We start from the raw sequence: 15805 nt of genomic DNA, 5'->3' as shown, positions 1-15805 counted from the left end.
TAAGTTTATTCTACGAGCATTCTACGAGCATTCTATTCATTTAGTCTACGAGCTAGAGACCTGTGACACGCGGACAGACAGACAGACAGCAGAGTGACATTAATAGGGCTTCATTTTTACCCTTTGGGTACGGAACCCTAAAAAATGAATATTTTTCTATTCTGTCCATTGGCCCTTGTAAGGCGGGCGTCGCTACACGCGCCTCGTAGCCCGTAGGCGTCGCGCCGCTGTACTACGCGCACGCACCACGCGTTCACGACGAGCGAGACCACAACACTACTCAGCTGAAAATCGCCTGCGTGGGAGTGAAACGGAACGACTGCAGCGCGACACCATTTCAGGCGAAACCTATTGCAATGCAATTATTTAGCAGAGCGTACGGGACGAGTCGCCGACGAGGAGAACGCGACCGTTTCGCGAGCGAGCAGAGTTCACTTCGCCTCGCACGGCTCGTGCTCAGTTATTCCTGGATTGACACAGCGCGGAACAAATTTCATTTCAACCGCTAAAAGTTTAAAGAGCAATTTAAATATTGCGGGCGCAGCGGGGGCGCCGCGCTCGTCTGAAGCGGCGGCGGGCGCGGACGCGGACAGGACGGTGACACTGTGCCGCATTTTTCCCTCAGTTGGAAAACGCCCAAACACCTCCGAGATACGATTTATAATATCGGCCAGGTGGAGTACGAGTACGGAGGCGTGGGCGGCGACCCTGCGTGCAGCGCGGAGCGGGCGGAGCCGGGCGGCGCGCGAGCTGTGCGAGACATAAATAGAATGTTGCAGAATGCGCGTCCAGCTGACTTATTTGGTGAGAGCGGCGCGCGGGCTCGCGGTGGAGTAGCGAGCGGCGAACTGGCGTCTGGCCGGTCGTTCGCGTATGCCGAGTAGATTGCTAGCTTCTAAGCAACTTAGTTTTTAGAAAAAAGTATTGGCAACTAGCTCTGTCGTCATGGTACAGACTGAGAATATGACTATGAACTTATCGGCCTGAAGTTTACTTAAATTGAATATAAAACACAATTCCAAAAATATTGTAAATACGGAATATATTTCATATGAAATAATATATCTCAGGCCATTGCCGGCGAGACGGGAGGCACGAGCATTGATATGCGATTAAAAGTTAATTTGTTAAAGATATTTACCTAATAAAGCTCTATTTCTTTAAAGATCTTTTTTTTCGGATATTTCTAAAGGGGCCTTTATACGTGGTCTATATGCTGGCTCCATCGTGACAAACTAAATTAAGATCAAACTAGTTAAAGTTAAAATTATAACAATTTGAGAGTCACTAACAATTTCATACACTTTCATTCCCTAAATGCTCCATGCAGTGGTTAAAATAGAGTTGGAAATACCTACCAATTCACATTGATAAAATTTAACTAATTGAATTCACACAGTGGACCTTTTCATCAGTGGCTGGACCAGGTGGTCTATGCCCATTGATGAAAAAAAATTGAAAGCAATATAGATGTTATCGTAAGTTGCAGCACGCTACCACACCGCGAGCCTTCAGCGCGAGCTCTAAATAAGGCGCGCGCCGACGCTCCTACTACTCACTCGCTGAGTACTAGACGTGGGCCACTTCGCAGGCAGCATGAACTTGCTGTATGTAGCATAACTTAAACTAGCCCGTGAAACATCGGACAGTAAAATCTCACAAAGTTTCATATGATTATTACATTTACGTCACATCAAACCAATCATTTATTTGCTCTAAACGCAGCTTAACAAAGATATTAGAACTATTCATTTTAGAATCACCACATTTGCCCTCCCGCTTTGAAGTGATCACGCTATATCGTTGAAGTTAGATTCGATTGTGAATGCGAGAATGGAAAAACACTTTCCGTGAAAAAGCGCCTGTGAAATCACTGTGAAGAAAAATAATAATTTCACGAAATGAAAAAGAGCGGTGTTGCCGATCGCATCACTACTGGGTAGGTAGTACCGTTTGGTGCACTTTCATTCATTGTAACTCGCTTAGGCGCGTAATTACATCGGTGTATCATCTTCTAAGTCCGCCTCTAGGCTTAGCATTTACTCTGTGCCACAGAGTTGAGGCCACTCACTCTAACTTAGAATAAACTAAACTTACATGTAACTGTGAGTATTATTGTAAGTTAGAGTGAACTACTGTTTATTCACTTCGCTGCACGGAACTATTTTTTCTTCTTCTAGAATTCATTGTTATGTTACGGCTGGTTAAATTCTATAATTAGTTGACATCATTATCATTCATATCGACATATGAATGATAAAAAAAAAAAAAAATATTGCCAGCTCCCCACTGAACGGTTTCCTACCAGAATAAGGAGGGCTTAAACCATAATCTGCCACGCTGACCCAGTGCGGATCGGCAGACTCCGCACACCTTTGAGAACTTTATGAAGAAGTCTGAGGCATGCAGGTTTCCTCGCGATGTTTTCCTTCACCGTTAAAGCTAGTGATATTTAATTACTTAAAATGAACACAACTCCGAAAAAGGTGCGTGCCCGGATTCGAATCTCCGTCCTTCTGAAACGAAGACGGATAACACTGATAGACAAAGATGACCTTAATGAAAGTTAAATGTAAAATTTAACCACCGAGCTGTCCTTTCTGTTTAGTAGTAACAATTACTTTAAAGTAAAAATAATGTATAAAATATAGAAAAAGGAACATCCTGACTCCCTCGCGCCTCAGCGACTGACTCACATCGCCCGGCGCTAATCTTTACAACCTACAAAGCTGATATTTTGCACAGTTTCCCTTTATAATGTAAATAAAGGTCGGATTTTCCGAGCCACTGTACCGATGTATGCAAGGGCACCGACACCGATACGAGGGGGATCTCTCTGATATAATATTTTATTAGGAGTATCAGTTTGAAAAATTATCTAATAATTTTTTGTTATATATTTGGAATAGCTATTATATAGACCACTTCCGTCTCTGAATGCATCGTCACCATCAGTGGTGAATGTGGTGACATTTGTATGAATATTATATTTGAGCGTATTAAAATCTCCTCTGACGTCATAGCCAAGATATAAACAATCGTTCAAACCTCTTTAAAAGTACACAGTCGCTTGCAGCTTCGTTGGAGTAGTCGTGTAGTAATACATACACAAGGAAGACATCTGTAGTAGTCGAGCGTGACGTGCGCGTGCGCCGCCGACGCGCCTGCGCGCGTGTGCTGAGGCCGGCTGCTCCGCCACGCAGCGTGCAGGCTAATCGACTGATTTACTGATCTGACACTATATCTATACTAATAAATAAAATTGGAGTGTCTGTCTGTAATTTCGAAATAACTACCTCATATTAAGCTCATATGGTTATTTGAACGATACCATAACTGAATCACACGTTTTTAAAATTTTTGTCTGTCTGTCTGTCTGTCTGTCTGTTTGAAAAGGCTAATCTTTGGAACGGCTGAACCGATTTTGACGGGACTTTCACAGGCAAGTAGAGGATTGACCAGGGCGTAAAATAGGCTACTTTTTTAACCGACTTTTAAAAAGGGAGTTGTATTTTTCTACCTATGTACACCGAAATCTCCGAGATTTCTGAACCGATTTGCGTCATTTCTTTTTTAATCGATAGAGGAACTTTGCGACATTGTTTCATAAAAAATTTGGAGTCCAACTCCTCAATCCTGATGCTGCAGGGGATCTGACCAATCCACGCGGGCGAAGCTGCGGGCATCAGCTAGTAGATTATATATTTAAAAAACAAAAACAGGTCAGACACGCACACGAAGGGCTCTTTTTTTGTTTTTTTTTGTGATATAACCACAAATTCATGATTTTCAGATTTTTTCCTTTACTCGTGCTATCAAATATTGCTATCTGCTAAATCTCATGAATTCTTGGTCAACCCCTTAGGCTTCGATTCCCTTGACGGCTGCGGGGGACTGCAATTACTTAAACGTGACATAATGTTATTGTAAACTGAATATTTGAAAAGAGCAAACGCCGAGCTTCGTGCTGGTTGTTCTTGTTAGTGTGGGCTTTCCTGACTAGTGCTAGGTACGCTTGACAATTATTGTCAAGAGAATGATTTAGAATCCCAAATAACCTAATCTTGACAATCCTCTTGTAAAAGTTTCATTGACACATCGAACAATCTTACTAAAAACCCTTCATTTATATTTAGATATTTCGATGTTGACAGATTTTAACAGAACCTTACAGTATTTTATGGCCCAAAGTCTGCTTCCTTGTAATAATTACTAATTTGTTTTAATGTAGTTTAATTAGGCACGATAATAATCTGATCTGATAAAATGATCTGATGAAAATTCTGTGATCATGTTTAAGTCAAGTAAACTTTACGGACAAAGAAATTTCGAAAAATTTCAAAAATAATAACTGTGCAAACGTAAAAATAGTTGTAAGTAGCTCAATAGGAACAAAAAAAAAAGGAAAACATTTTGATGATTAAAAAATCGGCCGTAACTAAATTATCGTGTTAATCGTTGGGTTAATCTATAGCCAACCGTCCGCGGTGCGGCCGGTCGTGTGACGTCAAAGTGTGCCCCCCCCCCCCCTCCCGCGCGTTTTTCAGTCAGCTGTTTCAATGTGAGGCGCGCAACTCGCCCGCATCTTGTCGTTTCTCCGAATGAAAGATCTTAATTATTTAAATACATCGACACCTTGGGGTAGAAAGGTGGTATAAACCATTTTACCCAAAATGAGTTATGTATGCAGTCTTATTTAGAATTTTTCGCTCTACCGATTGATCTATATAACACTTTCAAATTCGCAAATAAATGGTTTTTACGGCCCATGTGACTTCAACGTCTAAACAAAGTTTTTATTGGAATTTATGATGTAAGAACCAAAAAAAATATTATTGCTATGACCACTTGGAGTAATACCATATTTTTTTACAAGTTCAGGTTGTAAAAGACAGTAGATTCGAGTCAAGTACGGTGTACTACCAAAGTAATGAATTGCGCTTGGTTGTAAAAACCAAAGTTCAGTTTGACTTCGATTTACAGCCTTTTAACTCTATACGTTTAGTACAATTTAGTTTTTACACCCTGAGCTCAAGTACATCAACTGACCGTAAAGTATTTACACCCATCCGGAACACATTCGTGAAGAGCAAATTGGCTTTAATATCTCTAAGCAATTTTTGACAAATAAATTGAAAAGTACTTACTCCGTTCGAAAAAATACGTTTGAAGCCAAACGCCGCGCCGAGAGCTGCCGATTAAAGTAGAAATACCTACATCGTCGGCGACTCGTCATACTAATTTTAGATATTATGATTGCTTAAAAATAAGGTTCATTTTACAATAGTCACGTGTCTCCCTTTCTAGTTCTTATGAACTTCATAGATTAGAGTAAGATAGATAGTAGTCAAAGAATTTCGTTTTGATTATTGTTTTCTCAAGAGTCCGGCTGGCGTGGTTCAATTGTAAACGGATAGCCGTACAATTGACATCGTATTAAGAATTTGTTATACTTCTTTGATAAAAAGCAAGGTGATGGTGTAATTTATCGAATGTTGCGATGGAAAACAAACTGAATTCATTACTTGAAAGACGGAGAGTACTTCAATCATTGTTAAAACTACGAAATCGAGTGCCAGAAAGGTAAGCTACGTTATACCTAATTATTTTCCTTACTTTAGCTTCGTTAGTGCTTTCCTGTTTTTGATAATAAGTGTTAATTATTAGTACCGATGTGTTATACAGTGTCACTAACTTTTCTAAACCGATGATATTACTGTTGAACTTAGTGTTAGAAAAAGTGACGGTCATTTCGAAAACGGCGACACTTAGTGTCAAATATAGCCACCGTCGTCGGGTTAGAAAAGTCGGCACTATAGTTATTATTATAGTTTAGTTAAGTACCTATAATGTTATCAATATTAGCACCTGCCTAATAATAATAATGCCTGAGTATAATACTTGAATAGCTTATTTTTTAAAATAATAATATAGTTAAGTACCCAGATAACCGTGGTCGTAACGAACACCAGACGAAATACATGGTTTATACACCAATTTAGCTTTCAATACTTTTTTGTCTTGACGGTTTTAGTGGTTTATACGACGCAGTTTACTATTTCTCAAGGCTTTTACTGCCTACTCATATCTTGCCTCTGAAAAAATGTGTCTTCACGTCATGATAATATTTTCTTTTTCTAATGTTCAGATAAATAAATTTAAATAATTATTTGGCACCGGGATATTAGAGACTCCTGTTAGAGGGGATCTATAGTGGAATACTATGAATGACAAAAACACAGTCTCACAGTCAATATTATTATGTGAACCCGCAGATGACTATCATTAAAATTAGGTATAATTTTTACTTACAGATTGAATCACGAACAACAAGGTGAGATAGGCAGATACAAAAGCATTGATAAAAATAGCAATGATGTAAATCAGAGCTCAGATATCATAGAAGGAAGTGATACAGAAAGCCCACCAAAAAGAAAAAAAGTACTAAAAGAAAATATTATAATACATAGCAGCAGCAGCGAAAGTAACTTCAATACTAGAAGTATTGAAGTACCCCGATCAAATACATCTTTCTTTGGAGAAAATGCTGGTGTTCCGAACAGTCCATTAAAAAGTACTGATGCAAAGAAGCAAAGTAAAGTTGAGATTATTTCTATCGACGTAATAAAACACGGGAACAGTACTGAAACCACGACGTGTTTGGAGCCACTTGTAACACCATACCAGTATTTTTACGAGCCACCTGCTACTTCCGGCAACACTCAGCCCTCAGCTTCGTGCTCCCTGGGTCCTGATGAAACTCCGTTCTTACCGACGAGCTACCCACCTGCTGTTTCTGGAGACGCTCAGCCTTCAGTTTCGTACTCCATGCGTTCTGATGAAACCACGTGCTTGACGACGACCTACCCACCTGCTGCTTACGGAGATGCTCAGCCCTCAGCTTCGTGCTCCCTGGGTCCTGATGAAACCCCGTGCTTAACGACGAGCTACCCACCTGCTGCTTACGGAGATGCTCAGCCCTCAGCTTCGTGCTACCTGGGCCCTGATGATACCCCGTGCTTAACGACGAGCTACCCACCTGCTGCTACCGGAGATGCTCAGCCCTCAGCTTCGTGCTCTATGCGTTCTGATGAAACCGCGTGCTTGACGACTACCTATCAACCTGTTGCTTACGGAGATACTCAGCCCTCAGCTTCGTGCTCCCTGGGTCCTGATGAAACCCCGTGCTTAGCGACGAGCTACCTACCTGCTGCTACCGAAGATGCTCAGCCCTCAGCTTCGTGCTCCATGCGTTCTGATGAAACCGCGTGCTTGACGACGAGCTACCCACCTGCTGCTTACGGAGATGCTCAGCCCTCAGCTTCGTGCTACCTGGGCCCTGATGATACCCCGTGCTTAACGACGAGCTACCCACCTGCTGCTACCGGAGATGCTCAGCCCTCAGCTTCGTGCTCCATGCGTTCTGATGAAACCGCGTGCTTGACGACTACCTATCAACCTGTTGCTTACGGAGATACTCAGCCCTCAGCTTCGTGCTCCCTGAGTCCTGATGAAACCCCGTGCTTAGCGACGAGCTACCTACCTGCTGCTACCGAAGATGCTCAGCCCTCAGCTTCGTGCTCCATGCGTTCTGATGAAACCGCGTGCTTGACGACGACCTATGCTCACGGAGATACTCAGCCCTCAGCTTCGTGCTCCCTGGGTCCTGAAGTAACTCCATGCTTAATGACGAGCTACCCACCCGCTGCTTCCGGAGACGCTCAACCCTCAGCTTCGTGCTCCCTGCGTCCTGATGAAAAAGGAACTCCAGAAATGAAGCAAAATACAAAACGTAAAAGATTATCGTTTAAAAGGTCCTTATACGTAGAGTTTTTGTCAGAAGATGAATTAATGGATTTTAGTGGAGGAAGTTCCGATGAGTGGTCGTGTAATGAATCTGAAGCAAGCGATAGTCCTGAGAAAAAAAAGAAAAAACTAAGTAAAAGGGCAATCAAAGAAGATAATATTGATAGTGTAAATAAACGTAAGAAGAAAAAACCTATTAATAAAAGAAAGCAACGGAAACAACTTAAAGATGAAGGTAAAAGCTACGAAAAAAGAGAAGGAAACTTAGTACCAGAAAAAACTATGGGACGAAATCCTTGTGAGCCAAATAAATGTAAAAGGGGTTGTTATGATATTTCCGAAGAAAAAAGAAATTCCATTTTCAATTTCTACTGGAGCTTAGATTTGCAGAGGAAAAAAGACTGGCTTGTCAATTGTACTCGCTTAGTTCCGGTTTCACGCACAAGAACATCTCATGAAAGCAGGAGAAGTCTTACTTATGAATATTTCATCAACGACGGTGAAGATCGTAAGAAGGTGTGTCAAAAGTTTTTACTTCAAACCCTCAATGTAACTCAAAAATTTTTACTGTACACTCTGTCGCATTCTAAAGAAGGCATGGCCCAAAATGAGTTGAGGACACGCAATGTTCCTGCCAAATATTCTTCCGATGATAAAGAATACGTGAAGATGTTCATTGAAAAGCTACCTGCAGTGCCTTCACACTACACCCGGAAACGATCAAGTAGGGTTTACCTTCCTCAGGAACTCAAAAACGTTACTAATTTGTATAGAATTTACCAGAAACAGTGTGAAAGTAATCATAAGCAACCTGTTGGAGAATCTGTTTTTAGAATGATATTCAACAATGAATACAATATCAGTTTTCATACGCCAAAGAAAGATAAATGTCTTTTGTGTACAAAAGCAGAGCGCAATGAGAACATGAATGAAGCAGAAAAAAAGAAATTAGATACACATTGTAAAGAAAAGAAATCTATGTACAGAAGATTTTCAGCTCACCAAAAATTCAGAAGTCTTAACAATGACACACTGACCACAAGCTTTGATCTGCAAAAGGTGCTAACCACACCTCATGGAGATAGTATGCTACTAGGATATTCCAGAAAATATGCAGTATTCAATTTCACTTTGTACGAAAGTGGGACTCAAAATGGATATTGCTATGTTTGGGGAGAGTGTGATGCGAAACGAGGCAGTCAAGAAATTGCTACTTGTTTATATAAATACTTTGAAGAAGTTGATAAAAGAAAGGTGAAACATTTGATTCTTTACTGTGATTCCTGCGTGGGACAAAACAAGAACAGGATAGTCTTGTCTGTTATTAATCAGTTCCTGAAGCGATCGAAAAGCTTAGAGACTATTCAAATAAATTTTTTGCTACCAGGACATACTTACATGCCTGTGGATTCCATGCATGCAACGATTGAAAAAGAAATTCAAAAGCTCACAGTATGGAGCCCCTCGCAATGGCTACCTTACATTTCAGCTGCACGAAAACGTCCGCGACCCTACCAAGTCAATATTTTGGAACATGAAGACTTCATCAACTGGGAAGCTCTTGCATTAAAAACATTTACAAAAGAGACACAAAAAAAAATTAAATTCCAACAAATCAGGATTGCGACATTTAAAAAAAGAAATAAAAATAAAGCAGAAATTAAATACTCGATGTGCGAAGACGCACTCCAAGAAACAATCAATCTTTATGAAGAATCTACAAAAAGGAAAAAGGGAAAGGGGAAAGGGAGAGGGACAGGAAGATTCAAAGGAAAGGGAAGAGGAAGAATTCATGATAACGACGACGATACAAATAGCGAACAAAGTTCCATCCAAGGAGAAGAGTTGGTATTGCGAAAGTTGTATGACCGTCGGCTGCCCATTTCAACTGTAAAATACAACGATTTGAAACGTTTATGTGAAAATGGAACTATACCAAAACCATATCAACACGAATATTTGAATTTACCTCATGAATCTTTACAAGACTGCCTCCTAGATACAGATGAAGACGATGAAGATGACCAAGATGAAAGTTAATTTAAATGTAAAGTACCGTCAAGTTTTATATATTTGTAATTATAAGAAGATAATGTTCTGAGCAACTTTGTTGATGATTACTGACGTACGAAAAATTGTGAAATAGTTATTCAATTGTCTTAACGAAACACGAACGTATTTTTACAGTTGTAATTACTGTCACCGTATTGTATTGTCATTAACATTGTGTTTATGTTTTCTGGAATAAAAACATGATTAAACAAAAAATGATTTTTATTTTATACTTAGTTTTTAGTAGATTCATTTAAAAAAATTGACTAAATTTGATTCATCAACTGATAAAAAAAATTGGAATAAGTTCACACATAGGTACTAGTAGGTAATGTGGGATATTTAGGTAAGTATAGTGGTTTTTGCTACCAATTTACAGTGAGGTATGTAATATTACTATAAAGTTATTATAGTTACACTCCCAACATTTGAAAGGTATTGATTTTATGACTTTCTTTTTTTATGTTAGTGGTTTTTAAGCTCAATAACAACAACTTACATCTAGTTACGACTCATTACAATGCAACAACTCAAATTATCGTGGGGTGTATTAAACATGTTTCAAAAAATAATTGGTCGTAAATCCACACTAACTTTTAAACTAAGAGACTGACAATAAAATAAGCCTGTCCATTGCAAAGAGCATAAAAAATTAACAAATTTGACTTAATAGGGTCAATATACATACATGAACAAAAAAGTTATTAGCCAAAATGTTTTTAAAATTTCGTTTTTTGCTCGTCCTGAAAAGTAGGCTTTTGGCTTTTACGACCTTTGTACCCCAAGGTAGCGACATATTCCTTTAAACAGGCGCTTTGATTCGTTAAAAAATACTTGTTGAAATAATTGCTGTGCGGTGTTTCTAAAGTACAGTAAAACGTCGCGTTCTAATACCTTGTAAGTCATTTTTTGCCAGTTTTAACATTTGAAAGTCGTTCGCTAGAGAATCTAGAAACGCGTTTGAGCCAGTCAAGAACAAAAAATGTTCAACAGAATCTTTTCAAACAATAAACAGTAACGACACGGCATCCATCATATCCATACCTCTGGAAACTACAATGTTTTCGCTCTCCTGTCAAGTTGCATGACTTGTAGTCCTAGGTACGTTGTGTCAGAACTTCAGCGACGAAACTTAGTAAGCGTAGAATTTTTTTCTATTGCAAGATTTAATTACTGTTACTTAACTTTTCGTATCTTGTAAAGACCCTTCGTAAAACGATTAAGTAGGTACATAGATAAACGTTTAAGTACATATAGGTACATAATATTGACATAATAATGTATCATGTTATTTTTAACCGACCTCGAAAAAAGGAGGAGATTCTCAATTCGTCGGAATCTTTTTTTTTTAACAATATTTTTGTTTATCTATTTTAAGATAATGTACCGGGTGAAGTAAACTTGATTGAAAGCACCTACGAGGGCGGCACTGAAAATTTCGGGAATCAAGGAAGTGACACAACATTACTATTTAAAAATGTATTTATTGCTTTTCGAAGTATTCTCCGCGAAATTTGACACATTTTTCCATACGATGGAACCAATCATTGAAGCAACCATTCCATTCGGAAGTTGGGGTCTCCTAAATGGCCGTTTTGTAGGCGTCCACAGCTTCTTCATGTGACAAAAATCTCTGACCACGCAATGTATTCTTTATTTTAGGGATAGTACAGAAATCATTAGGGCTTAGGTCGGGGCTGTACGGTGGATGGTCTAATAATTCTATGTTTTCTTGCTCTAAAAACTCTTTTGTTCTGTGCGCGGTGTGAGAACTCGCATTGTCGTGATGGAGGATGATGCGGCGGTTGCAGTTCTCTTTACGGAGTTCAGAAACGACCTGTGGCAAACAAATGCTAGCATATCATTCTGCATTAACCGTTCTTTATCCCTCAAGAGGAATAGTCGCAACATGGCCGGTTTTGGAGACAAACGTGGCCACCTTTTTTGCAACACTTCGTGAACGAACAATTTTTGTTGGCTTTAACTCATTTTCGAACACCCAAACTCGTGACTGGTTTTTTGTTTCGGGTTCGTACGCGTATATCCAGGATTAACTAGGTATTATGTTATATAGATATGTGTGTGGGAAAAAGTATGATGAAAACCTTTCGGTTCTTTTCACCGGATCTGTATCCCGTGAGATAATCGCGCCGTTCCGCCCCGCGCCGCGACGGAGCGGGTGTCGGCCTGCACTCCTATGTGTGTGACACTTTTGTGGTTTTCGCCACTAAAGCGCACCAAACTGCACTAAAGCCGTGCGAATAAGGTTTTTGGGTCAAGTTTTTTGCATCCTCTCGTTGATCTCCTTTCAAACATTTTGCTATTATGTAGTTATAATAGAAAGAATTTGAATCAAAACCCGTCGAAGCGTGTTAATAAATGCCATTTGATGGCTTCAAAGCAAAAGTGAGATACAACATGATGTACCAGCGTGATAGACGACATGAATGCTCGTTTTACGATCATTTGTGCATTCGCCCTACTTAATATTTAAAGAATTTTTTTACATTTTTTTCAGTCATGTTTACAATCATAGGTACATTTAGTTTGTCTATTTATTTGCTATCGAATACCGAGCAAGAAACACTGTATTGGCTGATACACTTTCGAGCGTGATATGACGAGGCTGCGCCTGCGCCGCGGCTCTCCTGCAGCCTGCCGCCGACAGCGCCGCATCAGCTGAGCAGCGCCGCGCTCAGCCAAATGAAATACTTAGGAAGAATGAACTAAGGAGCATAAACATTGGTCGGCTCCTTGGTTTCCGGGGGACTATGTTGCTCTACGTATCTGTCTGCATATTTTAATCTTTTTTGGTTAAAGAAAGGATATTAATTATTATTATTAAATGTTCTAAAACAATACACTATGTTTCATTTTACTCTGTACAGTACACCTACATGGCCGGAAACCGCCCTCGTGGTAGTCATGTAGAGTTTTGTTTTTTATAAAGAAATATACTTTGAAAGAAATTGGTACTTCGGTCACATTGTTTATTATTGGATACAATTTAAAACTACTTATTGCTTTATTATTAAAACTACAAATAAAACCTAATTTATCAATCAAAAACTTTACCCTTCCGCCATTAAGTAGGTAAGTACGTGTGGTAAAAAACCTAGAGTTATTGTTACACTTTATTTAATATTTGGCCAACATGTAACCGGAGTGGCCATTAAACTCTTATCCGCGTAATCTTGGGCGCGTAATTACATAGTTATTGTATAGTGATTGTGCAGCGAGCGGCAGCGGCGCGCACACAGCGCGGCGCGGTGCGGTGCGGCGCGGCGCGGCGCGGCACAGCGCGGCGCGGCGGGGGGCGAGGCTGTTGATATTTGTTATTATATTTTGGCAGCCCTCATTATGTACGCCTAAACGACGCCGGCTTAGGGCGCAGCCACACTACGCGTTTTAACTTCAATTTAACATACGTTTTATATGAACCCACTTACTAATCTATTTATAACTTTGATACTTACCCATTACTTTAGTATCTATTTTAGATAAATAATAAATAGTAATTAGTAATTACTATGTTTTTAAAACGGATTATAATAGGTAAGTTTAACATAAATAATTATAGTTACCTAAGAAAACACTTGTAAGATATAAAAAGCGTGGGACGCACGCAACAGATGAGTGTTGAGTAGGTGCATCATAAAAATTGTAGTCAATATATATGTAGTGCTGTAATTCAGTTTGGGCAACAGTCGTTGAGAAACTCCCCAAGCAATTTATATCATTTCAGAGGAATAAAATTGTTTGTGACGCAGATGTTAATAGTTACAGACATCAATAAAATTATAGATATGTATTGCCATAAGTATTCTCATATCAAACTATGATTATTTGAATTTTTTTAGTCCATTTTAAACGTGGTATATTTTAAAATACTTTTTCCTTAAAAAATATTGCATCATTCTTTCTATTACGTACCTATGCCTAAACTCCAACTGACAATTTCTAAATGTACAGGGAGCAAGTTACGAAGCAGCAAGTGAACGCGCGGTCTCCTCGCGCAGTGTGTGGTGACCCTCAGCTGGCGGCGCACAATGTCGCCGCGGGCGGCGGCCGCGGTCGCACCGCCGAGCGAGGCCGCAGCTATGCTTTCTTTTTATTGCCTTGACTGACGATGCTGTCTAATAATATGGTAGCGGGCTAACTTGGGGGTGAGGCAGTTCTTATTTATTTTTACTTTATTTTATTTATCCGAGCCCGAACAGCTTACAAAACATTCAAGCTATAAAAATACAGATATCAGAAAGTTTCCTCTAAAAAGTAAGTAAATGAATTATTATATCAAATAAAAAAATCTCAACGAACGTCACAAACACGTATTTGTGCATATTTAATATAGTATTATAATATAGTGTGTAGTTTTTGTGCAACCTAAGTGTTTGTGCATATTTTCGTATGAAACAGGAAGATAAAAAAGTGGGGTGATAACGAGCCAGGGCCATAGCCTTCCATCCGACAAGACCAGAGATACATTTAAAGGACCATTAAACAAATAAGAACCTATTCTTAGCTGTTATTATTTTTACCCTATATTATCTATCTATCGCTTCCATTTACAACTGCAGCCTTCTTTCAAATAGTTTTTAGTAGATTTTGTCAACAATGTAAAGTTAGTGTCATTCTTCAATTCGCCACTGCGCGTGAGTGCTCTCATTTCCGGTGCCATTCGCCCACCGCCGCCGCCGCCGCCGCACAATACGCACAATACGCACAACCACACACAATCATATCACTCTATTAAACTGCGCTCTGCACAAATTAAACCAAACTATGCCAAGCTAATTGATACTTTAAACTTTCCCAGTTAAAGTTCAGGTTTCGTTTATATATTTTTTAACAAAGATGTGGTTGTATTAAAAAAATTGCCGGTGGGTCTTTATGTAATTGATACATTAGTATTTTTTCTCGCAATAAGTAATGACAATTTGTCGCAGTATAAAGGTGTTACTTAAATATCAATTACAAGCGCGGAGTCGCTGCGAACGGAAGCTTATTGTATTGCAGAGGCATTGAGATCGTTTTATGGGAAGTTCCATTTAAGCACTATAAAGAGTGCTGCATATTATTACATTTAATATTTACCATAACCAGTAATAAACATTTTAATTATTTAATTCATTTTGACTGAAAACCAACTATTTATGTACAGTTATCTATATATGTATTACACGCAACATGAGCTACTTACTACGGAAAACGGTCAAAACCACGCTCCGAACATTCTGAGCTAATACTCAGAAACTCAGAAACAATTTGATATAGTTCTTTACTAGACGATACCTGCGGCTTCGTCCGCGTGGATTTTAATTTTAGGTTTTCTTAAAAAGCCCGCGGGAACTCTTTTATTTCCCTGCCTGCTGCCTGTGCCAAACAGTTGCGTGTTTCAATTTCCGGGACGCGAGCTACCTCTGCGTCGAACATATAAACCAGTTAAATGGATAGACGTCGATGATGAGTCGACTCGAGAGACGAGACGCAGGCCGCAGGCCGGGTCATGTAGTTTATTCAGTGACGGATTAAGACTACATGATGCCCTAAGCAATCCATGCCTGTGGGCCCCCCTATCCGTATGTCAACTAGAATCGCTCTTTAAACCTTTACCGCCTAAAAACATTAGTTTTTTGTAAAATAAGATGATGAGATGTAACGTACTTTAAAAGTGGAGTAGTTAGGTGCGACAACAATAAAAACCAAAGCATAATTTATTTATTTATTGAAATGCGCCTTGCGGCTTTCGGACGCATTCGAATTTCGAATGCACAAGCGGACAGCAAGTCGGTAAGCTGAAGTTGGGTTATGACTCTAGATCATACTCTATGTCAACTTAAAACGCGCGAATTTTCAAATTAGTTCTAGAAACTTTTTTTGGTGTGGTTTTTGGTGACGTGAGAGTGAGACGTGATGCCCTAAGGACGGATTTTTTTTGTGCTTC

The 15805-nt window shown here is 39.4% G+C and overlaps 1 protein-coding gene across 1 annotated transcript; it reads left to right on the top strand.

The window, feature by feature from the left end:
• The first annotated feature begins 4619 nt into the window (after nucleotides 1–4619).
• Nucleotides 4620–10661, top strand: LOC123865375. The gene is made up of 2 exons (XM_045906373.1): nucleotides 4620–5583; nucleotides 6315–10661. The coding sequence occupies exons 1-2, from the start codon at nucleotides 5501–5503 to the stop codon at nucleotides 9844–9846; spliced, it is 3615 nt and encodes a 1204-aa protein (XP_045762329.1). The 5' UTR covers nucleotides 4620–5500; the 3' UTR covers nucleotides 9847–10661.
• Nucleotides 10662–15805: the final 5144 nt, after the last annotated feature.

The sequence above is a fragment of the Maniola jurtina genome, chromosome 5, assembly GCF_905333055.1.
Source record: "Maniola jurtina chromosome 5, ilManJurt1.1, whole genome shotgun sequence".
NCBI classification, from domain to species: domain Eukaryota; kingdom Metazoa; phylum Arthropoda; class Insecta; order Lepidoptera; family Nymphalidae; genus Maniola; species Maniola jurtina.
This window is presented reverse-complemented; position numbering and strand designations above follow the sequence as displayed.